At 51.1% G+C, this 24,743-nt stretch overlaps 1 protein-coding gene across 2 annotated transcripts in view; it reads right to left on the bottom strand.

The window, feature by feature from the left end:
• Nucleotides 1-24,743, bottom strand: part of smyd5 (SMYD family member 5) — a 49,865-nt gene that overhangs the window by 3,634 nt on the left and 21,488 nt on the right. The window contains exons 9-12 of one of the 2 annotated variants that reach the window (XM_085976080.1): nucleotides 24,265-24,371; nucleotides 22,169-22,225; nucleotides 8,721-8,815; nucleotides 5,309-5,379 (exon numbers count right to left, since the gene is read on the bottom strand). In XM_085976080.1, coding sequence (XP_085832206.1) covers nucleotides 5,309-5,379; nucleotides 8,721-8,815; nucleotides 22,169-22,225; nucleotides 24,265-24,371 — 330 coding nt within the window. The remainder of the gene's footprint in view (nucleotides 1-5,308; nucleotides 5,380-8,720; nucleotides 8,816-22,168; nucleotides 22,226-24,264; nucleotides 24,372-24,743) is intronic. The other variant, XM_085976090.1, reaches the window with a different exon arrangement.

Genomic DNA, 24,743 nt, shown 5'->3' with positions numbered 1-24,743 from the left:
GTCCAGTGGTGTACTGCAGGGATCGGTGCTGGGTCCCTTGCTGTTTGTGGTGTACATTAATGATTTAGATATGAATGTAGGAGGTATGATCAGTAAGTTCACAGATGACACGAAAATTGGTGGAGGGGTAAATAGCGAGGAGGGAAGTCTCAGGCTACAGGACGATATAGACGGGTTGGTCAGATGGGCGGAACAGTGGCAAATAGAATTTAACCCTGAAAAGTGTGAGGTGATGCATTTTGGGAGGACTAACAAGGCAAGGGAATACACAATGAGTGGTAGGACCCTAGGAAGGACAGAGGATCAGAGGGACCTTGGTGTGCATGTACAGGAAACTCTCTTTTTACCGGCACCTAAATAATCGGAAATCTCTCTTAACCGGCAAAATTCAGGAGTAGGGTCAGGTAAGTTTTACTTCATATTAGTGGCTGTGTAACCGGGGTTCCTGGATCTGTGGCCGTGTAACCGGGGTTCCTGGATCTGTGGCCGTGTAACCAGGGTTCCTGGATCTGTGGCCGTGTAACCGGGGTTCCTGGATCTGTGGCCGTGTAACCGGGGTTCCTGGATCTGTGGCCGTGTAACCGGGGTTCCTGCACCTGTTGCCATGCAACAGGGACTCCTGGATCTGTGGCCGTGTACGGGGCTCTCGTACCTTAGTAAGTATACCTCTCTGTAATCCGGACATTTTGATCAACCGGCACCACGCCGGTCCCGTCGGTGCCGGATAAAAAAAGAGTTTCCTGTACATAGATCCCTGAAGACAGCAGGACAGGTAGATAAGGTGGTTAAAAAGGCATATGGGATACTTGCCTTCATTAGCCGAGGCATAGAATATAAGAGCAGGGAGGTTATGATGGAGCTGTACAAAATGCTAGTTAGGCCACAGCTGGAATACTGTGTGCAGTTCTGGTCACCACACTATAGGAAGGATGTGATTGCTTTGGAGAGGGTGCAGAGGAGATTCACCAGGATGTTACCTGGGCTGGAGCGCTTCAGCTATGAAGAGAGACTGGACAGGCTGGGGTTGTTTTCCTTAGAGCAGAGAAGGCTGAGGGGGGACCTAATTGAGGTGTACAAAATTATGAGGGGCATAGATTGGGTAGATAGAAAGGAACTTTTCCCCTTAGTAGAGGGGTCAATAACCAAGGGGCATAGTTTCAAGGTAAGGGGCAGGAGGTTTAGAGGGGATTTGCGGAAAAACTTTTTCACCCAGAGGGTGGTTGGAATCTGGAACTCACTGCCTGAAAGAGTGTTAGAGGCAGGAACCCTCACAACATTCAAGAAGCATTTAGATGGGCACTTGAAACGCCATAGCATGCAAGGCTACGGACCAAGTGCTGGAAAATGGGATTAGAATAGACAGGGCTTGATGGCCGGTGCGGACACGATGGGCCAAAGGGCCTCTTTCTGTGCTGTATAACTCTATGACTCTACACTGTCCCATCAAACACTCCCAGGGCAGGTACAGCACGGGTTAGATACGGAGTAAAGCTCCCTCTACACTGTCCCATCAAACACTCCCAGGGCAGGTACAGCACGGGTTAGATACAGAGTAAAGCTCCTTCTACACTGTCCCGTCAAACACTCCCAGGGCAGGTACAGCACGGGTTAGATATGGAGTAAAGCTCTCTCTACGCTGTCCCATCAAACACTCCCAGGGCAGGTACAGCACGGGTTAGATACAGAGTAAAGCTCTCTCTACACTGTCCGATCAAACACTCCCAGGGCAGGTACAGCACGGGTTAGATACAGAGTAAAGCTCTCTCTACACTGTCCCATCAAACACTCCCAGGGTAGGTACAGCACGGGTTAGATACAGAGTAAATCTCCCTCTACACTGTCCCATCAAACACTCCCAGGGTAGGTACAGCACGGGTTAGATACAGAGTAAATCTCCCTCTACACTGTCCCATCAAACACTCCCAGGGCAGGTACAGCACGGGTTAGATACAGAGTAAAGCTCCCTCTACACTGTCCTATCCAGAGAAACGAGGCCCAGCCTGCTCAATCTTCAATTCTGGTAACATGCTTATAAATTGTTTCTGCATTTTGTCCAGTGCTTCTATATTCTTTCTGGAGTATGGAGACCAGACCTGCCCACAGTACTACAAGTGTGGTCCACATACATACAGCTAACCGAACACAGACTGGGGGAAGGGGTATTTGAATCAGGGACCTTCCCGATCCCATGGGGACTGAGGCCAGGTGTTCTGCCTCATCCTGCTGCCCCCAAAGCAAACCCAACACTGGGGCGGTTTGTTCTGGGACCCCAAATCTGTGCCCACCTTGCCCAGAACTCCATGTGTGAATTCCTCTAATCAGATCTCTGTCCCTGCTTCAGTACCAAAACGGCCCTTATCAAAGTCACAAATGATATCCTACGTGACTGTGACAAAGGTAAACTATCCCCCCTTGTCCTTCTCGACCTGTTTGCAGCCTTGGACACGGTTGACCACTCCATCCTCCTCCACCAGCTCTCCTCCGTCGTCCAGTTGGGTGGGACTGCACTGGTTCCATTCTTAACTATCTAATCGGAACCAGAGAATCACCTGCAACGGCTTCTCTTCCCGCTCCCGCATCGTTACCTCTGGTGTCCCCCACGGATCTATCCTTGGCCCCTCCTATTTCTCATCTACATGTTGCCCCTTGGAGACATCATCTGAAAACAGAACGTTAGGTTCCACATGTACGCCAACGACACCCAGCTCTACCTCACCACCACCTCTCTCGACCCCTCCACGGTCTCTAAATTGTCAGAGTGCTTATCCGATGAGTAGAAATTTACTCCAAATAAATATTGGTAAGACTGAAGCCATTGTCTTCGATCCTTGCCATAAACTCTGTTCCCTAGTCACCGACTCTATCCCTCTCCTTGGCAACTGTCTGAGGCTATTTCCACAAACATCGTCCGTCTCCGCCCCTGCCTCAGCTCATCCACTGCTGAAACCCTCATCCTTGCCCTTGTTACCTCTAGACTTGACTATTCCAACGCACTCCTGGCTGGCCTCCCACATTCTACCCTCCATAAACTTGAGGTCATCCAAAACTCTGCTGCCCGTGTCCCAACTCGCACCAAGTCCCGTTCACCCATCACCCTTGTGCTCGCTGACCTACACTGACTCCGGTTAAGCAACGCCTCGATTTTAAAATTCTCATCCTTGTTTTCCAATCCCTCCATGGCCTCGCCCCTCCCTATCTCTGTAACGTCCTCCAGCCTTACAACCCTGTGAGATCTCTGCCCTCCTCCAATTCTGCCCTCTTGAGCATCCCCGATTATAAATCGCTCCACCATAGGCAGCCGTGCCTTCAGCTGCCTAAGCTCTGGAATTCCCTCCCTCAACCTCTCTCTCCTCCTTTAAGACGCTCCTTAAAAATCTACCTCTGACCAAGCCTTTGGTCACCTGCTCCAATAGCCCCTTGTGCGCCTCGGTGTTGAATTTTGTTTGATAATCGCTCCTGTGAAGCGCCTTGGGACGGTTTGCTACGTTAAAGGCCCTATCTGAATGCAAGTTGTTGCTGTTGTGCTGTGCTCGAGGGCTTTGTTCCACATTTCATGGGGCAATTTTAAAGGGGTGCAGGACCAGAGAGACCTGGGGGTGGACCAACACAAATCTTTGATCGTGTTGAGAAGGCCGTTAAAAAAACATACGGATTTTTTGAAATGGAGGAAGAGAGTTCAAAAGCAAGGAAGTTTATGGTAAATCACAACAGGAAACGCTGGAAAAACTCAGCAGGCCAGGGCAGCATCCGTGGAGAGAGAAACAGAGTTAACGTTTCAGGTCGAAGACCCTTCGTCAGAACTGGAAAAAAACAGGAAATGGAAAGCAAGTTTAGGGGCTGGGAAAAGGGGGAGGGGATGAAAGAACTAAAGGGAAGGTCTGTGATAGGATAGAGAGCAGGAGAGATTAAGAGATATTCAAGGCGAGAGGAGATGGTAATGGGACAGGTTAAGGAATAAAGGATGGCTCTAGATGAAGTGTGAATTGCGCTGGCAGAGTGAAGGACAGCTGCCAGGTGGGAGGGAAGAAAAAAGGGGGCCATGGTAAATAGTAAATCTTTTTAAAACACTGGTTAGGCCCCAGCCTGAATATTGTCTTCAATTCTGGGCACCAAACTTTAGGAAGGATGTCAACATAGATACATAGAAGATAGGAGCAGGAGTAGGCCATTCGGCCCCTCGAGCCTGCTCCGCCATTCAATGAGATCATGGCTGATCATCCAAATTCAGTACCCGGTCCCTGCCTTCTCCCCATATCCCTTGATCCCTTTAGCCTTAAGAAATATATCCAACTCTTTCTTGAATATACTTAGTGAACTGGCCTCCACCGCCCTCTGTGGCAAAGAATTCCACAGGTTCACCACTCTCTGGGTGAAGAAATTCCTCCTCATTTCAGTCCTAAATGGCTTACCCCTTATCCTTAGACTATGACCCCTGGTTCTGGACTCCCCGGCCATCAGAAACATCCTTCCTGCATCTAGTCTGTCCAGGCCTGACAAAATTTTATAGGTTTCGATGAGATCCCCTCTCATTCTTCTAAACTCCAGTGAGTATAAGCCCAATCGACCCAATCTCTCCTCATATGTCATTCCTGCCATCCCAGGTATCAGCCTGGTGAATCTTCGCTGCACTCCTTCCATGGCAAGAACATCCTTCCTCAGGTAAGGCGACCAAAACTGCACACAATGCTCAAGGTGTGGTCTCACCAAGGCCCTGTACAACTGTAGCAAGACATCCTTGTTCAAGGCCTGGGAGAGGGTGCGAAAATGATTTACTAGAATGGTTCCGGGGATGAGGGTATTTAGTAATGTGGAGAGACTGGAGAAGCTGGGATTGTTCTCCTTAGAGCAGAGAAGCTTAAGGGGAGATTTAACAGAGGTGTTCAAATATTGAGGTTTTTTTTTTTTTTTTTTTAAAAAGAGTAAATAAGGAGAAACTGTTTCCAGTGGCAGGAGGGTCGGTAACCAGAGGACACAGATTTAAGGTGATTGGCAAAAGAACCAGAGGGGAGATGAGAAGAATTTTTTTACACAGCGAGTTGTTGTGATCTGGAATGCGCTGCCTGAAAGGGCAGATTCAATAGTAACTTTCAAAAGGGAATTGGATAAATACTTGAAAAGGAAAAACTTGTAGGGCTCTGGGGAAAGAGGAGTGGGACCAATTGGACAGCGCTGTCAAAGAACCGGCACAGGCACGACGGGCCGAATGGCCTCCTGCTGTGCTGTAAGATTCTGTGATTGTGAGCAGTGTGTTTCCAAGCCTTCCCGTGTTGAGTGAGAAGGTTGGGGGAGGGGTGGGTGGGAGCAGTACCTGAGGATCCTGTGTCGAGTGTGCCTGCTCCGATCTCGCTGACAGCAGTCCAGGTACGTGATGCACACCTCCTGACAAAAGACAAACCATCCGCCATCAATTCCATGTCCGTCACCCCTGCTACATCATCCCTTCACATAAATAAGAACAGGAGGCCCCTTGAGCCTGTTACAGGAACAGGAGGAGGCCATTCAGCCCCTCGAGCCTGTTACACAGGAACAGGAGGAGGCCATTCAGCCCTTCGAGCCTGTCATACAGGAACAGGAGGAGGCCATTCAGCCCCTTGAGCCTGTTACACAGGAACAGGAGGAGGCCATTCAGCCCCTCGAGCCTGTTACACAGGAACAGGAGGAGGCCATTCAGCCCCTCGAGCCTGTTACACAGGAACAGGAGGAGGCCATTCAGCCCCTCGAGCCTGTTACACAGGAACAGGAGGAGGCCATTCAGCCTCGCGAGACTGTTACACAGGAACAGGAGGCCATTCAGCCCCTGGAGCCTATTGCATAGCAACAGGAGGAGGCCCTTCAGCCCTTCGAGCCTATCATACAGGAACAGGAGGAGGCCCTTCAGCCCCTCGAGCCTGTCATACAGGAACAGGAGGAGGCCATTCAACCCCTCGAGCCTGTTCTGCCATTCAATTGGATCCTGGCTCCATTTACCCCACTGTGTTCTGTAACCCCTAGTGCCCTTGCCTAAAATCTATCGCTCTCAGTTTTGAGATGAAATACCAGCAGTGACGAGGAAGGCCCACAAGCTTATGAAGCAGCCTGGAAACCCCTGCAGAATTACTCGCTGGGGGTGGGGAGGAGAAAGAAACACATCACGGGCAAACTAACCAGCGGGTACCCCACGTCCTCAGTGGGGAACACTTCCATCTCCCGATCCCACTGATGTCAGGCGTGGCTCAGTGGGCAGCACTCTCGCCTCGGAGTCAGAAGGTTGTGGGTTCGAGTCCCACTCCAGAGACTTCAGCACATAATCCAGGCTGGCACTCCCAGTGCCCGTGCTGAGGGAGTGCCGCACTGTCGGAGGTGCCGTCTTTCAGATGAGACGTTAAACCGAGGCCCCGTCTGCCCTCTCAGGTGGACGTAAAAGATCCCAAGGTCACTTCTTTGAAGAAGAGCAGGGGAGTTCTCCCCGGTGTCCTGGGGCCAATATTTATCCCTCAACCAACATCACTGAAACAGGTCATTATCAGGGCCACTACTTTGAAGAGCAGGGGAGTTCTCCCCGGTGTCCTGGGCCAAAAGCACTGAAACAGATTATCTGGTCATTATCTCATTGCTGTTTGTGGGAGCTTGCTGTGCGCCAATTGGTTGCCGCGTTTCCTACATTACAACACGGACTACACTTCAAAAGTACTTCATTGGCTGCAAAGCGCTTTGGGACGTCCTGAGGTTGTGAAAGGCGCTATAAAAAGGCAAGTCTTTCTTTATTGGCCCCGCTGTGAGAGTCCAGGAACGGATAATTAAAGAGCTGCTGTCACCACCAGTACCCTGTGCAGGTAGCTGCTTCGAAGGGCAAAGTGTCAAGTTGGATTCAAAACTGACTCGGAGACAGGAAGCAGAGGGAAATGGTTGATGGGTGTTTTTGTGACTGGAAGGCTGTTTCCAGTGGGGTTCCGCAGGGCTCAGTACTAGGTCCCTTGCTTTTTGTGGTATATATCAATGGTCTAGACTTGAATATAGGGGGTATGATTAAGAAGTTTGCAGATGATACTAAAATCGGCTGTGTGGTTGATACTGAAGGAGGAAGCTGTAGACTGCAGGACGATATCAATAAATTGGTCAGGTGGGCAGAACAGTGGCAAATGGAATTCAATCCGGAGAAGTGTGAGGTAATGCATTTGGGGAGGGCTAACAAGGAAAGGGAATACACATTAAATGGTAGGACACTGAGTAGTGTAGAGTAACAAAGGGACCTTGGAGTGCATGTCCACAGATCCCTGAAGGTAGCAGGCCAAGTAGATAAGGTGGTTAAGAAGGCATACGGAATGCTTGCCTTTATTAGCCGTGGCATAGAATACAAGAGCAGGGGGGTTATGCTTCAACTGTATAAAACACTAGTTAGGCCTCAGCTAGAGTACTGCGTGCAGTTCTGGTCACCACATTACAGGAAAGATGTGATTGCACTAGAGAGGGTACAGAGGAGATTTACAAGGATGTTGCTGGGAGTAGAGAATCTTAGCTATGAGGAAAGACTGGATAGGCTGGGTCTGTTTTCCTTGGAACAGAGGAGGCTGAGGGGAGACCTTATTGAGGTGTATAAAATTATGAGGGGCATAGATAAAGTGGATAGAAAGGACCTATTTCCCTTAGCAGAGGGGCCAAAAACCAGGGGGCACAGATTTAAAGTAATTGGTGGAAGGTTTAGAGGGGATTTGAGGGGAAATTTCTTCACCCAGAGAATTGTGGGGGTCTGGAACTCACTGCCTGAAAGGGTGGTAGAGGCAGGAACCCTAACCACATTTAAAAAGTACTTGGATGTGCACTTGGGATGCTCTAACCTGCAGGGCTACGGACCAAGAGCTGGGAAGTGGGATTAGGCTGGAGAGCTCTTTGTGGGCTGGCGCGGACACGATGGGGCGAAATGGCCTCCTTCTGTGCTGTAACTTTCTATGATTCTATGAATTCAGCTACACTGTGAGTTAAGTAGAGAGGGAGAGAGAAAGAGAGAGTGAGGGAGAGAGTGAGAGGGAGAGGGAAAGAAAGGGAGAAAGAGAGAGTGAGAGGGAAAGAGAGAGTGTGAAAGGGAAAGAGAGAGAGAGAGAGAGAGAGAAACAGCGAGTGCGAGAGGGAAAGAGATAAACAGGGAGAGGGAGAGAGAGGGAAAGACAGAGAGGGGCTTCAAGGCTCCACCAGTGTCAGGTGGGGCTGTTATGAGGAAAGGTTATAAAACCTCGGGGTCTTCACCCTTGAAAGGAGGCGAATGAGAGGGGTCACCTAAAGGTGCCTGACCAAGTTCATCAGAAGAGAATTGGATCAATATGTGAAAAGGAAAAATTTGCAGGGCTGTGGGGAAAGTGCAGGGGGAAGTGGGACTAATTAGATAGCTCTTTCAAAGAGCCAGCACAGGCACGATAGGCCGAATGGCCTCCTTCTCTGCTGTAGCTTCAATGTGTGATCATAGTCAGTCAGCAGGCTATTCCACTACGGAGATCATCGCAGTATTTCAGCAGGAGGTCTCTGAACAGCAATCAGGTTTGCAAACCACTTCCTATTCTCTCCATTACCCGCTCGCTCTCCCTCCACCATCCCCTGGCCGAGACCGTTTAACTCAGCACGGTGCAGGGACCCAGGAGCAGGGACCCAGGAGCTGGGCCCTTCCTTGCCAGCTTGCTTCAGTTGTCTTTAGCCACAAGGGCTTCAGGTCAAGCGTCCAAAGACTCGCCGGTCCTGCGATGAGGCCTTACCTCCCCGGCTTTGATGTCCCGGAGTGCTGTCAGGTGGAGGAGGAAGTTGTTCTCTGGGAAGGAGGTTTCAGCATTGGGGTCACAGCTATGGTTACCTGCAACAGAGGAGGGGTCAAAGGTTACAGCTCCTTCCTATCCCTGCGTTCCCACTTCTGCAGATACAGAGTAAAGCTCCCTCTACACTGTTCCATCAAACACTCCCAGGGCAGGTACAGCACAGGTTAGATACAAAGTAAAGCTCCCTCTACACTGTCCCATCAAACACTCCCTGGGCAGGTACAGCACGGGTTAGATACAAAGTAAAGCTCCCTCTACACTGTCCCATCAAACACTCCCAGGGCAGGTACAGCACAGGTTAGATACAGAGTGTGGTAAACCACTGTTATACCTGTCTGTAGAGGTATGTGTATTCCACTAGGTACAGGTCTGGACATGCCTCGGCTGACTCCTCCCACTATTCCAGGTATATAAGTGACTACCTCCCAGTCCCTTAGTATTCTGGACGGGTCGACCACTCGAGACAAGACCTTCATTCTTTAGTTAATAAAAGCCTGGTTGTTACTCGCTTAACCTCAGTCTTTTGAGTAATTGATGGCGCATCAATTTTATTAACTAAATTTTTATAATGGAGAAGATCCTCACACCAGCATGCCTGGACCTCGACAGTCAGGAAGCGGACGCTTCCACCAAGTTTGCTCACTGGCTCATGTGCTTCGAGACATTCCTGACTGCCTCCACCGCGGTCACAACGGATGCGGACAAACTGTCTGTCCTGATCTCCAAGGTGAACCACCGAGTGTACTCAGTCATCCAGGACGCGACCTCGTACACAGACGCCCTCCAGCTCCTCAAGACCCAGTACGCGCGCCCTGTGAACGAAGTGTACGCCAGGCACCTCCTGGGGAGTCGCAAGCAACAACCTGGGGAATCGACTGAGGAATACCTCCAAGCACTGTCCGTGCTTGGCCGGGCCTGTGGGTGTAAGGCGGTAACGCCCGCTAAGTACACGGAGGAACTGATCCGGGATGCCTTCGTAGCGGGCCACAGGTCCAACTACACCCGACAGCGTCTGCTGGAGCAGAGTGACCTCAACCTCAACAAAGCCTCCGAAATCGCACTAACGCTGGACGCAGCCTACCGGGGCATGGATGCTTACTCCTCTGCACCATGGATGCCGTGGGGAACGACAACCTGGGACACGGTAGGACAGCCCCATAGCACCGTGCCACCCCAGCCACAGCCCAACAATGGCCCAACTACCGCAGCAGTGTCCCAAAGCCAGACAGCAGTATCCCAAGGCCAGAAATGCTACTTCTGTGGCCAGGCCAAACACCCCAGAGCGCGCTGCCCGGCGAAGAATGCGACCTGCTCGGGCTGCGGGAAAAAGGGACACTACGCCAACGTCTGCAAGGCCAAAGCCACCCCGAACGCCAGCAGCGCCGCGTGTGGGCCGGGCGAGCCGCCATCTTGGGCCCCCAACAGCGCCGCGTGTGGGCCGCCATCTTGGGCCTCCCCAGCCATGTGCGAACCACCGCAGCAGCAGCCATCTTGGATGACTCCAGCCACATGGGAATCATGGACGCCGCCATCTTGGACACCAGCCGGGATGCAGCAGACCGCCAACCCCCCCCACCCCATCTGATACCCGCAGCGACACACCGACCCCTACGCTGGCCTCTGTTATGCTGGACCAAACGAGACTGCACCAACTAGCTCGGTCCAAAATGGACGTTAAGGTAAACGGCTATGCAATAAACTGCCTTTTTGACTCCGGGAGCACAGAGAGCTTCATCCACCCCGACACGGTGCGGCGTTGCTCTCTCCCAGTCCTGCCTGCGCACCAGCGGATTTCTATGGCCTCCGAGTCCCAGTCAGCGGATATTGGCGGCTACTGCGTGGTGACACTAGTAGTAGACGGGACTGTATTCAATAATTTTAAACTCCTGGTCCTGCCCGACCTCTGCGCTGCCGTCCTACTGGGGTTGGATTTCCAGTGCCACCTCAAAAGCGTTACGATGGCGTACGGTGGCCCCCTCCCCCCACTCACAGTCCGCAGCCAGCAGCCTCCAAATTGCCCGCCGCGCACCAGATGCAACCTCTCCACACTCAGAGTCCCACCCCCCCCACTGTTTGCTAACCTCACCCCCGACTGTAAGCCCATCGCCACAAACAGCAGGCGATACAGTGCCGGGGACAGGGTTTTCATCAAAACCGAAGTGGAGCGACTCCTGAAGGAGGGGATTATTGAGGGCAGCTCCAGCCCCTGGCGAGCCCAGGTTGTGGTCGTTAAGACCGGCGAGAAACAACGCCTGGTCATCGACTACAGCCAAACAATAAATCGCTACACCCTGCTGGACGCCTACCCACTCCCCCGCATAGCTGACATGGTCAACCAGATCGCGCAGTACCGCGTCTTTTCGACCATTGACCTGAAATCAGCGTACCACCAGCTCCCCATCCGCCCTGAAGACCGCCAGTATACTGCTTTTGAGGCAAACAGCCGCCTCTATCACTTCCTTAGGGTTCCCTTCGGCGTTACCAACGGGGTCTCCGTCTTCCAAAGGGAGATGGACCGGATGGTCGATCAAAACGCGCTGCAGGCCACTTTCCCTTACCTAGACAATGTGACCATCTGCGGCCAGGACTTGCAGGACCATGACGCAAACCTCGAGAAATTCCTCCGCACCGCCCAACTCCTGAACCTGACATATAACAAGGAGAAGTGCATATTCTGCACAGACCGCCTCACCATCCTTGGCTGTGTTGTGGAACACGGGGTCATCGGTCCCGACCCGGACCGGATGCGTCCCCTTATGGAACTCCCACTGCCCCACTGCCTAAAAGCCCTGAAGAGGTGCCTAGGGTTTTTTTCCTACTACGCTCAGTGGGTCCCCTACTATGCAGACAAAGCCCGTCCGCTGATCAAATCCACCTCTTTTCCCCTGATGGCAGAGGCCCGCTCGGCCTTCCACCGCATCAAGGAGGACATTGCCAAAGCCACCATGCACGCAGTGGACGAATCCATCCCCTTCCAGGTGGAAAGCGATGCGTCCGACTTCGTTCTGGCCACCACCCTTAATCAGGCGGGGAGACCTGTGGCATTCTTCTCACGAACCCTCCAGGGCCCGGAGACCAGACACTCCGCGGTCGAGAAGGAGGCCCAGGCTATTGTGGAGGCTGTGCGTCATTGGAGGCACTACCTGGCCGGAAAACGATTTACCCTGCTCACTGACCAGCGTTCAGTTGCTTTTATGTTCAACAACAAGCAGAGGGGCAAAATCAAAAATGACAAGATCTTGAGGTGGAGAATCGAACTTTCCACCTACAACTACGAGATCTTGTACTGGCCTGGGAAGCTCAATGAACCCCCAGATGCCCTATCGCGTGGCACCTGCGCCAGCGCGCAGATCGATAGGCTGAGGGCCCTCCACAATGACCTCTGCCACCCGGGGGTCGCCAGGTTCTTCCACTTCATCAAGGCCCGCAACCTGCCTTACTCCATCGAGGAGGTCAGGACCATGACCAAGAACTGCCAAGTCTGCGCTGAGTGCAAACCGCACTTTTATAGACCAGACAGAGCCCACCTGATAAAAGCCACTTGCCCTTTCGAACGCCTGAGCGTCGATTTTAAAGGGCCTCTCCCCTCCTCCGACCGCAATGTGTACTTCCTCAACATCATTGACGAGTACTCCCGTTTCCCGTTCGCTATCCCCTGCTCGGACATGACCAGTGCCACGGTCATTAAATCTCTGAACAGCCTCCTCACCCTGTTCGGTTTCCCCAGCTATATCCATAGCGACCGGGGCTCATCGTTTATGAGTGACGAACTCCGCCAGTACCTGCTCGCTAGGGGTATAGCCACAAGCAGGACCACCAGTTACAACCCCCGGGGGAACGGACAGGTGGAAAGAGAGAATGCGACAGTTTGGAAGGCCGCCCTACTAGCCTTAAAGTCTAGGGGCCTTCTGACCTCCCGCTGGCAGGAGGTGCTCCCCGATGCGCTCCACTCGATTCGGTCACTGCTCTGCACTGCCACCAATGCCACCCCTCACGAGAAAATGTTTGTCTTCCCAAGGAAGTCCACATCGGGGACATCGTTACCGCCATGGCTGACGTCCCCAGGGCCGGTACTACTGAGAAGACACGTGAGGGCCAATAAAACGGGCCCCCTGGTCGAGAGGGTCGACCTCCTCCACGCCAACTCCCAGTACGCTTACATTGCGTACCCGGACGGGCGGGAGGACACAGTCTCCATACGAGACCTCGCGCCCTCGGGGACCGCTGTAGGGCGGGAGGACACAGTCTCCATACGAGACCTCGCACCCTCGGGGACTGCTGTAACCCACTACCCATTACCACCCCCCCCCCCACGACCCGATATCCAACCCCAGCAGCCGGCTCGCCTTGGACCGTCACCCACGAGGACTACACTCCAGGGCCCCAGCCTACACGGGACGCGACGCCGGAAGCTCCACCACCCCTGCCGTCGCCACGTCGATCACAGCGGCAGACAAGACCTCCGGAGAGACTCCAATACACGAACTTTTAAATACACTTCACCCCGCCGGACTCATTTTTAAACAAGGGGTGAATGTGGTAAACCACTGTTATACCTGTCTGTATGTGTATGTGTATTCCACTAGGTACAGGTCTGGACATGCCTCGGCTGACTCCTCCCACTATTCCAGGTATATAAGTGACTACCTCCCAGTCCCTTAGTATTCTGGACGGGTCGACCACTCGAGACAAGACCTTTGTTCTTTAGTTAATAAAAGCCTGATTGTTACTCGCTCAACCTCAGTCTTTTGAGTAATTGATGGCGCATCACAGAGTAAAGCTCCCTCTACACTGTTCCATCAAACACTCCCAGGGCAGGTACAGCACGGGTTAGATACAAAGTTAAGCTCCCTCTACACTGTCCCATCAAACACTGTGCAATAAGGGCACAGCAGTCATCATGGGTGACTTTAATCTACATATAGATTGGGCCAACCAAATTAGTAACAATACTGTGGAGGAGGAATTCCTGGAGTGTTTACGGGACGGTTTCCTGGACCAATATGTTGAGGAACCAACCAGAAATCAGGCCATCTTAGACTGGGTATTATGTAACGAGAAAGGATTAATTAGCAATCTTGTTGTATGAGGCCCCTTGGGTCGGAGTGATCATAATATGATCGAATTCTTCATTAAGATGGAGAATGAAGTTGTTGACTCCGAGACTAGGGTCCTGAATTTAAATAAAGGAAACTACGATGGTCTGAGGCGCGAGTTGGGTAGGATTGATTGGGGAATGTCACTCAAAGGGTTTACGGTGGATAGGCAATGGCAAACATTCAAAGACCGCATGGATGAACTACAGAATTTGTTCATCCCAGTTTGGCATAAAAATAAAACAAAAAAGGTGACTCAACCGTGGCTAACAAGGGAAATTAGGGATAGCATAAGATCCAAGGAGAGGACATATAAATTGGCCAGAAAAAGCAGTAAACCTGAGGATTGGGAGCAGTTTAGGATTCAACAAAGGAGGACAAAGGGATTAATTAAGAAGGGGAAAATAGAATATGAGAGTAAGCTTGCAGGGAACATAAAAATTGACTGTAAAAGCTTTTATAGATATGTGAAGAGAAAAAGATTGGTGAAGTCAAGCATAGGTCCCTTGCAGTCAGAATCAGGGGAATTTATAATGGGGAACAAAGAAATGGCAGACCAATTAAATACATATTTTGGTTCTGTCTTCACAAAGGAGGACACAAATAACCTCCCAGAGATGTCGGGGAACATAGGGTCTGATGAAAGGGAGGAACTGAAAGAAATCAGTATTTGTAGGGAAATGGTGCTAGGGAAATTGATGGTATTGAAGGCCGATAAATCCCCAGGGCCTGATAATCTACATCCTAGGGTACTTAAGGAAGTGGCCCTAGAAATAGTAGATGCATTGCTGATCATCTTCCAACATTCGATAGACTCTGGAACAGTACCCATGGATTGGAGGGTAGCTAAAGTTACCCCACTATTCAAAAAAGGTGGTAGAGAGAAAACGGGGAATTACAGACCGGTAAGCCTGACATCGGTAGTGGGGAAAATGCTAGAGTCCATTATGAAAGATGTAATAGCAGAGCACTTGGAAAACAGTGACAGGATCGGACAAAGTCAACATGGATTTACAAAAGCTAAATCGTGCTTGACTAATCTACTGGAATTTTTTGAGGATGTAACTGGTAAAATAGATAAGGGAGAACCAGTGGATGTGGTGTATTTGGACTTTCAGAAGGCTTTTGATAAGGTCCCGCATAAGAGATTAGCGTGTAAAGTTAAGGCATATGGGATTGGGGGCAAGGTATTGACTTGGATAGAGAACTGGTTGGCAGACAGAAAGCAAAGAGTTGGAATAAACGGGTCTTTTTCCGGGTGGCAGGCAGTGACTAGTGGGGTACCGCAGGGATCGGTCCTTGGACCCCAGCTATTCACAATATATATTAATGATCTAGACAAGGGAACAGGATGTAATATCTCCAAATTTGCACACGACACAAAGCTGGGTGGGCGTGTGTGCGGTGAGGAGGATGCCGAGAAACTCCAGGATGATTTGGACAGGTTGGGTGATTGGGCAGAAGCATGGCAGATGCAATATAACGTGGATAAATGTGAGGTTATCCACTTTGGTGGCAAAAACAGGAAGGCAGATTATTATCTGAATGGCAATAGATTGGGAGAAGGGGAAGTGCAACGAGACCTGGGCGTCCTTGTGCACCAGTCGCTGAAGGTAAGCATGCAGGTGCAGCAGGCGGTTAAGAAGGCAAATGGTATGTTGGCCTTTGTAGCGAGAGGGTTTGAGTACAGGAACAAGGATGTCTTGCTGCAGTTGGTGAGACCACATCTTGAGTAGTGTGAGCGGTTTTGGTCGCCTTATCTGAGGAAGGATGTTCTTGCCATGGAAGGAGTTCAGCGAAGATTCACCAGGCTGATACCTGGGATGGCAGGAATGACATATGAGGAGAGATTGGGTCGATTGGGCTTGTACTCGCTGGAGTTTAGAAGAATGAGAGGGGATCTCATTGAAACTGATAAAATTCTGACAGGACTGGACAGACTAGATGCAGGAAGGATGTTCCCGATGGTCGGGGAGTCCAGAACCAGGGGTCACAGTCTAAGGATAAGGGGTAGGCCATTTAGGACAGAAATGAGGAGGAATTTCTTCACCCAGAGAGTGGTGAACCTGTGGAATTCTCTACCACAGAAGGCAGTAGAGGCCAATTCATTAAATATATTCAAGAAGGAGTTGGATATATTTCTTAAGGCTAAAGGGATTAAGGGGTATGGGGAGAAAGCAGGGACCGGGTACTGAATTTGGATGATCAGCCATGATCGCATTGAATGGCGGAGCAGGCTCGAGGGGCCGAATGGACTACTCCTGCTCCTATCTTCTATGTTTCCCATGGCAGGTACAGCACGGGTTAGATATAGAGTAAAGTGTTGTGTATTTTGAATGTTGTATTTGAATTGTCCCACATAGCTTACCGTAGTTGTGATGTGCAATGCACTATGGGAAAGAGTGTGCATTTAGTTGAGAAGATTCTCTGGAAAGGTTGGCTGTTAACTGAACTCTGTCTCCTGCGTACTCTTAATTTTTATACAAGCAAGGTTATTAAACTTTTGAGATTTAACAAAAGTGGTGACGAGGACGTCTGAACTTACGTGGCTCTGCTGTGCGGAAGATAGTTGGGTTTTACGTGTTTAAAACTGTTATTTTTGCCGTGGACAGTTAATTAAAGTGAGGCTGGCTCGAGGATAAAGGAGCTTGCAACGGCGGGAAGACGAGACGGCGTATAAGGTACTAACGACTTGAGGAAGGGGAGGAAAAGCAGTGAGTAAATCGGGAAGGACATTTATTCAACTGTGAAACGATCTGTGAATTGAAGCACTAAATAACTGATAGTGATTTTAGTTGAGTTCAACATTGGAAGGATCCTTAGTGAATGATAATTAGGAGCCTGAGAGAAGGAAAATGGCTGGAATTATCGGTAACATTGGACCGTTTGATGAGAATGTCGAACAATGGAGCTCATACACAGAACGATTTGAATACTTCACACAAGCAAATGACATTGGAGGGAACAAAGTAGTACCTACATTGTTAAGTGTGATGGGACCAAAGACTTTCAATCTTTTGCGTACTTTAGTGCATCCAGATAAACCAGGGACTAAACAATATAGCGAAATTGTGGAGATACTAAAAGGGCATTTTTCACCCAAACCCCTAGTGATAGCTGAGAGGTTATGGTTCCACAGGCGTAACCAGGAAGAAGGAGAAACAGTGACCATGTTTGTAGCTGCACTAAAAAGACTATCAGAGCACTGTGAGTTTAATGACGTGCTAAATGATACTATAAGAGACAGGCTAGTGTGTGGGACTGAAGCCATACAGAAGAGACTATTAACGGAGAGTAATCTGACTCTACAAAAGGCCATTGAAATCAGTATTTCCATGGAATTGGCAGCTAAGGAAGCTCAACAGTTGGGTGCAACAGAAAAAGTACACAAAGTAAGAACAGAGAGCCAAGGGCCATGCTTCCGTTGTGGCAAAACGGGGCATCTTGCGTCTGCATGCTGGTGTGTGGACATGGATTGCCACAGCTGTGGTAAAAAGGGACATATTCAGCGCGCATGCAGAAATAAAAAGGACATAGAGAAAACGTCAAAGACGGAAGGAAGAAAAAAAACATTCAGACAAAAGACAAAGAAGCATGTCCGCTCTGTAGAACAGGACAAAACAGAGGCAAGTGACACTTCAGAGGAGGAACTATCACGCAACGTGCTGACTGTAGCTGGGGATTCGCATGGCTACTGGGTCTCACCCTTGCTAGAGGGGCAGCCTGTGCAAATGCAGATCGATACCGGGGCAGCAGTATCTCTTATGTCAGAGACAGTCTACAAAAAGACATTAAAGCACCTTCCACTTCAGCCAGCTAACATAGCGTTAGAGACATATACCGGTGAAAGAGTAACCGTGAGAGGTATCACTGAGGTCACAGTTCAGTTGAATGGACAAACTAGGAAGTTACCACTCTACGTAGTTAAAGGAGACTACCCCTCCCTGCTGGGACGCTCGTGGATGGAGAGAATAAAATTAGACTGGTCATCAGTCTACATGATGTCACACAATGATCCAGGCTTACCCGCCATCTTAAAGAAACATGCAGAAGTCTTTAATGGAGAACTGGGGTAGCATGAAAGATATTACTGTGAAGCTTCGTATTAAGCAGGATAGCAAACCCAAGTTCATGAAGGCACGACCCGTACCTTATGCCATCAGACCAAAAGTCGAGGCTGACTTAGAAGCCCTAGTTGAAAGCGGAGTACTAGAACCAGTCAGCGTGAGTGAATGGGCAACGCCCATCGTACCAGTGCTCAAGAAAGGGGGTGGAGTTAGGATATGTGGAGATTTTAAAGTAACTGTTAGCCCTGTATTGTCAGTGGAGCAATATCCGCTCCCCCATATTGATGATTTGTTTGCGGGACTTGCTGGGGGCCAGAAGTTTAGCACAATCGACCTCTGTCAAGCCTACCTGCAAATGCATGTGGATGAACAGTCATGAGAAATGCTGACTATTGTGACGCACAAGGGCCTATTTAGGTATCGTCGACTTCCTTTCGGAATTACATCAGCTCCAGTGCTTTTCCAACGTGCTATGGACCAGATCCTTAGTGGATTGCCTGGAGTCCAGTGCTACTTGGATGATATCTTAGTTACTGGGTGTAATGACCAAGACCATCTGCGTAACTTGGACGCAACGCTACAGAGACTGAGGGATTACGGACTCAGGGTTCGCAGGGATAAATGCAATTTTTTTCAGGCATCAGTTGAGTACCTCGGTCATGTGATCAATGCCACAGGCCTTCACAAGGCACCGTCCAAGACCAAGGCAATCGTTGATGCCCCAGCACCTGAAAATATCAGCCAGCTGCGTTCTTTTCTAGGGTTACTGAACTACTATGGACGGTTCATACCGAACCTAGCCTCGATGCTGAGGCCGCTGCATTGGTTGCTATGTAAAGACAAGAAGTGGGAATGGACTAACAAGTGCCAGGAGGCGTTCATGACAGCAAAGGACACGCTCCTGAAGTCAGAGGCTTTGACGCATTTTAACCCTTCATTACCAATAGTTAACTTGCGATGCATCGTCATATGGTGTGGGAGCGGTCGTTTCTCATATCATGCCAAACGGAGAAAAGAAGCCGATAGCATTCGCATCTAGGACTTTGAACAGAGCTGAAACTAACTACACCCAAATAGAACGAGAAGCACTGAGCATCGTTTTTGGTGTTCGCAAGTTTCACCAATATTTGTACAGGAGACAGTTCACCCTACTAACAGATCACCGCCCTCTCACGACCATCTTCGGGCCACATACAGGGATTCCGTCACTTGCTGCGAGCAGAATGCAAAGGTGGGCGCTGCTGTTGTCTGCACACACATTTGACATTAGATATCGTAAGTCTGACCTGCACGGCAACGCTGACGGTCTTTCCAGGTTGCCGCTGCCTGTCACCAAGCCTATGACGCGTAGCATGGACATCTGCTATTTTAGGCAGGTGGAGAACGCGCCAGTTACTTCGACACAGGTCCGACGAAACACCAGAAACGACCCAGTGTTGTCTGCAGTGCTGGACATTATCGTCAGGGGCAAGCTTGACAGCGATGACCCAAACCTGAAACCATATCTCTTAAGGAGAAATGAACTGTCGGTGCAGTCTGGATGTTTGCTGTGGGGGAGGAGAGTGGTTATTCCACCATCGCTACGGAAACCAGTGTTACAGCAACTACACTCCGGACACTGCGGAATGGTTCGTATGAAAGAAATAGCGAGGAGCTACTTCTGGTGGCTGGGTATGGATGGACAGATTGAGGACAAAGCTAAAACCTGTTCATGTCAGAGAGTTCATAATGTGCCACAGCTTGCACCTCTTCACCCCTGGGACTTTCCGGAGGAAGCATGGCACCGCATTCATGTAGACTTTGCAGGTCCATTCGAGGAGAGAATGTTCCTGGTGGCTGTTGACGCGCACAGTAAGTGGCCAGAGGTTGTTATAATGAGGTCCACCACCGCTGAGAAGACCATCGAGAAGTTAGGTGAGGTGTTCAGCCGATTTGGATCTCCGATGCAACTTGTCTCAGACAACGGTCCACAGTGGGTGTCACAAGAAATGGCTACATTCCTGCAGGTGAATACCTGAGAGGTTTGTTCAGACCATGAAACACTCTCTAAAGGCATCGCAAGGCCAGGGAATGCTTCATCAGCACCTGAATAGTTTCCTCTTGAGTTACAGGAATACACCACATGCGACCACAAAAGCATCACCTGCCACTCTACTGCTCAAAAGAGAGCTATGAACCAACTTCGACCTGCTGAAATCACCAAAGGTGAAAAACGTGGTACAGTATCAGCAGGACAAGCAGATCAAGCGACGTGAACAACGCTCCAAAGACAGAGGCCTAGAAATTGGGTTTTGGCTTAGCCAGGGCTTTAGCGCCGGAAGTTAGTGCCGGCGCTAAGTCCCCTGCGCGCGCCAAAAATTCAGTGGCGCCGCGCCCAAACGGCTGCCGGCGCTACTGAAGGGTCTTTGCGGCGGTACATCGGCGCTAACTGCCGTTTCGCGCCGCAATTCCGGCGCTGCGGCACCCGATGCGGTGCGGCAGGCTGGGGACGTGCAGGCCTCCTCCTCCCGTTAAGGAGGAGCTGCCTGCACCCGGCCGCGGCCCGCGCAAATCAGCTTAAAAATGAGCCCGGCACCTCGGACAAGTGCCGGGCTTGCATCTGTTCCGGGGGGGGGGGGGGGGGGGGGAGGGAGCTGCGGGCAGGCGGCCGGCGGGAAAGTGGCCGGCCGCCGCGGGGCCTTTAATGCGCCGGCGCAAACTGGAGTAAGGCACCTCTGCCAGAACGTTGCTTGCGGCTGCCACGGGCGAGGCGGCTGCAACTCAATTTCGGAGTTCGGGCGGGTTACCACGGCAACCGGGACGCTGCGCACACCGATGACGTCATCGGTGCCGGCGCAGCGCTACCGGTGCAACGCCGATTTAGGGCCCCAGGGAATTTTTAAACTGGCCATAACTCTGGCGCTAGTCCCTCTAGCGCCTCAAAAGCGGCGCTAAGGCTAGTGAATTTCTAGGCCAGAGTCTTCAGTCCAGGTGAACATGTGTTGGCACGGAACTACAGTGGTGGACCTAAGTGGGTTCCTGCTACTGTTATTGCACAGACTGGTCCAGTATCCTACACTGTACAGACACCCGAGGACATTGTCTGGAAGAGACACACCGATCAGCTTCTACGAAGTGCAGCAACACCCACTGAACCACCAACAGCAGTTTATCTGCCATTGGGTGATGCTGTGGGTCATCCGCCTTCTACACCGAGAGGCTCACCTTCTGAGGAAGCAGCTGCTTCAGCCCCTATCTCATCAGCAAGGGAGACCTGTATACAGGCGCCTCAGCCGCCTACACCTGTGTTGACGTCACCTGTGAGAGACAATGAACTGGAGAGCCAGGTTGACCACCGGTATCCTACCAGAGATTGGCAGGCCCCCTATACGTTTGAACTTATAGTTCAGAGGCTTACCCTTTATCTGGGGCAGAATAATCCCCATGGGTATAGCCATGGTTGGAGGAAGTCTACCCTCACTTCCAGGTTATTGTGTTTTAAAAATGTTGTGGTTTTATTGGGACATCTAATGTAAGAGGGGAGGAGATGTTGTGTATTTTGAATGTTGTATTTGAATTGTCCCACATAGCTTACTGTAGTTGTGATGTGCCATGCACTATGGAAATAGAGTGCATTTAGTTGAGAAGATTCTCTGGAAAGGTTGGCTGTTAACTGAACTCTGTCTCCTGCGTACTCTTTTAATTGTTATATACAAGCAAGGTTATTAAACTTTTGAGATTTAACATAAAGCTCCCTCTACACTGTTCCATCAAACACTCCCAGGTCAGGTACAGCACGGGGTTAGATACAGAGTAAAGCTCCCTCCACACTGTCCCATCAAACACTCCCAGGGCAGGTACAGCATGGGTTAGATACAGAGTAAAGCTCCCTCTACACTGTCCCAGTATCTGTATCTCTACTGATGTTAATCCAGCTCCCTCACACTGTCACTCAGTAACCCCTCTCCCCCAGCGCCCTGTGTCACTGACTGTATCTCTACTGATGTTAATCCAGCTCCCTCACACTGTCACTCAGTAACCCCTCCCCCAGCACCCTGTGTTACTGACTGTATCTCTACTGATGTTAATCCAGCTCCCTCACACTGTCACTCAGTAACCCCTCCCGCAGCAGTCTGTCCTAATCCCTTGTTAGTGATGGTTAAAGGTGCTTTCGATGTTGATTAGCGAATCAATGCCTGTGGTTAAATACTCCCCGACTCTGCTCCTGCCTCTGATCCTGGTTACTCACAGCAACTCTGCAGGATGTACAGGCCTGATCCCTCGCAGTTCAGGAACTCCCCGCTCTCTGTGGAGACACACAACTGTCAGTCCAGCAATTTACTCCCCGCTCTCCCTTCAACACCTCCCTCTCAGCCTCTGCCAGCTGAGAACGACGCAGTCACGTAGAATGGCACCAGGGGTTGAGGGGTTTCAGTTAGGAGAAATGCTTGAAAGAGAAACAAATGCAGGGATATGGGGACAGAGCGGGAGAGTGGGACTAACTAGATTTCTCTTCGAAAGAGCCGGCACAGACTCGATGGGCTGAATGGCCTCCTTCTGTGCTGTACTATTCTATGATTCTAAACAAGAGAAGCTGGAGTTGTTCTCCATAGAGCAGAGAAGGTTATGGCGAAATTTAATAGAGGTGTTCAAAATTACGAGGGGTTGTGATAGAGTAAATAAGGAGAACCTGTTTCCAGAGGGCACAGATCTAAGGTATTTGGCAAAAGAACCAGAGAGGAGGAGAATTTTTTTACGCAGCAAGTTGTTGTGATCTAGAATCATAGAATGGTTACAGCACAGAAGGCGGCCATTCGGCCCGTCGAGCCCGTGCCAGCTCTCTGCAACAGCACTTCAGCTAGTCCCACTCCCCCGCCCTTTCCCCGTAGCCCTGCAAATGTTTTTCCTTCAGATACTTAGCCAATTCCCTTTTGAAAGCCACGATTGAATCTGCCTCCACCACCCGCTCAGGCAGTGCATTCCAGATCCTAACCACTCGCTGCGTAAAAAAGTTTTTCCTCATGTCGCCTTTGGTTCTTCTGCCAATCACCTTAAATCTGTGTCCTCTGGTTCTCGACCCTTCCGCCAATGGGGACAGTTTCTCTGTCTACTCTGTCTGGACCCCTCATGATTTTGAACACTTCCATCAAATCTCCTCTCAAACTTCTCTGCTCTGGAATGCGCTGCCTGAAAGGGCGGTGGAAGCAGATTCAATAGTAACTTTCAGAAGGGAATTGGATAAATACTTGAAGGGAAAAAATTTGCAGGGCTCTGGGGAAAGAGCAGGGGGAGTGGGATTAATTGGAGAGCTCTACCAAAGAGCCGGCACAGGCACGATGGGCCCAATGGCCTCTTTCTGTGCTGTACGCAAAGAACAGAATGAGGCAGAAACAAGCTCAGGCCATTCAGCGCCTTCCAATTCAATGTTACACACTCGGAGCCCCACCTGCTCTATACGGAGAGCATGCTGTTAACACAGTGGGGCAGCGTGGGTACAATACACACACCCCCACCCCCACAGACACTACACACCCCCACAGACACTACACACCCCCACCCCCACAGACACTACAACCCCACCCCCACAGACACTACACACCCCCACAGACACTACAACCCCACCCCCACAGACACTACACACCCCCACCCCCACAGACACTACACACACACCCCCAGACACTACACACACACCCCCACAGACACTACACACACCCCCACACACTACACACACACCCCCACAGACACTACACACACCCCCACAGACACTACACCCCCCCACCCCCACAGACACTACACACCCCCACCCCCACAGACACTACACCCCCCCACCCCCACAGACACTACACCCCCCCACCCCCACAGACACTACACCCCCCCACCCCCACAGACACTACACACCCCCACCCCCACAGACACTACACACCCCCACCCACACTACAAACCCCCACCCCCACAGACACTACACACCCCCACCCCCAGACACTACACCCCCCCACCCCCACCGGCACTACACCCCCCCACCCCCACAGACACTACACCCCCCACCCCCACAGACACTACACCCCCCCACCCCCACAGACACTACACCCCCCCCCCACCCCCACAGACACTACACCCCCCCACCCCCACAGACACTACACCCCCCCCACCCCCAGACACTACACCCCCCCACCCCCACAGACACTACACCCCCCACCCCCACAGACACTACACCCCCCCCACCCCCACAGACACTACACACACACCCACCCCCACACACTACACACACACCCACCCCCACAGACACTACACACCCACATAACGCTACCTACACATGCACTACTCGTATATCTGTGGAATTAGTACCTTTCTCAATGTCTTTGTACAGCTGGTCAATGAAACCATCCAGCTCCTCCCTCACCTGTGCAGGAAGCTCGAGTGCATCACAGCCGTGGACCCACTGACTCAAGGAGCTGTCAGGGAATGAACACAGAAACAGCTCACTCATAGGAACAGGAGGAGGCCATTCAGGAACGGAGGAAGGGGAGGGAGGAAGGGAGGAATGGAGGGCGAAAGGGAGGGAGGAATGGAGGGCGAAAGGGAGGGAGGGAGGGAGGAAGGGAGGGAGGAAGGAAGGGAGGAAGGAAGGGAGGAAGGAAGGGAGGAAGGAAGGGAGGAAGGGAGGGAGGAAGGAAGGGAGGGAGGGAGGGAGGAAGGGAGGGAGGGAGGAAGGGAGGAAGGGAGGGAGGGAGGAAGGGAGGGAGGGAGGAAGGGAAGGGAGGGAGGGAGGAAGGGAGGGAGGGAAGGAAGGGAGGGCGAGAGGGAGGAAGGGAGGGCGAGAGGGA

The sequence above is a fragment of the Somniosus microcephalus genome, chromosome 2, assembly GCF_052327205.1.
Source record: "Somniosus microcephalus isolate GS21.2 chromosome 2, FLI_Smic_1.0, whole genome shotgun sequence".
Taxonomy (NCBI): domain Eukaryota; kingdom Metazoa; phylum Chordata; class Chondrichthyes; order Squaliformes; family Somniosidae; genus Somniosus; species Somniosus microcephalus.
This window is presented reverse-complemented; position numbering and strand designations above follow the sequence as displayed.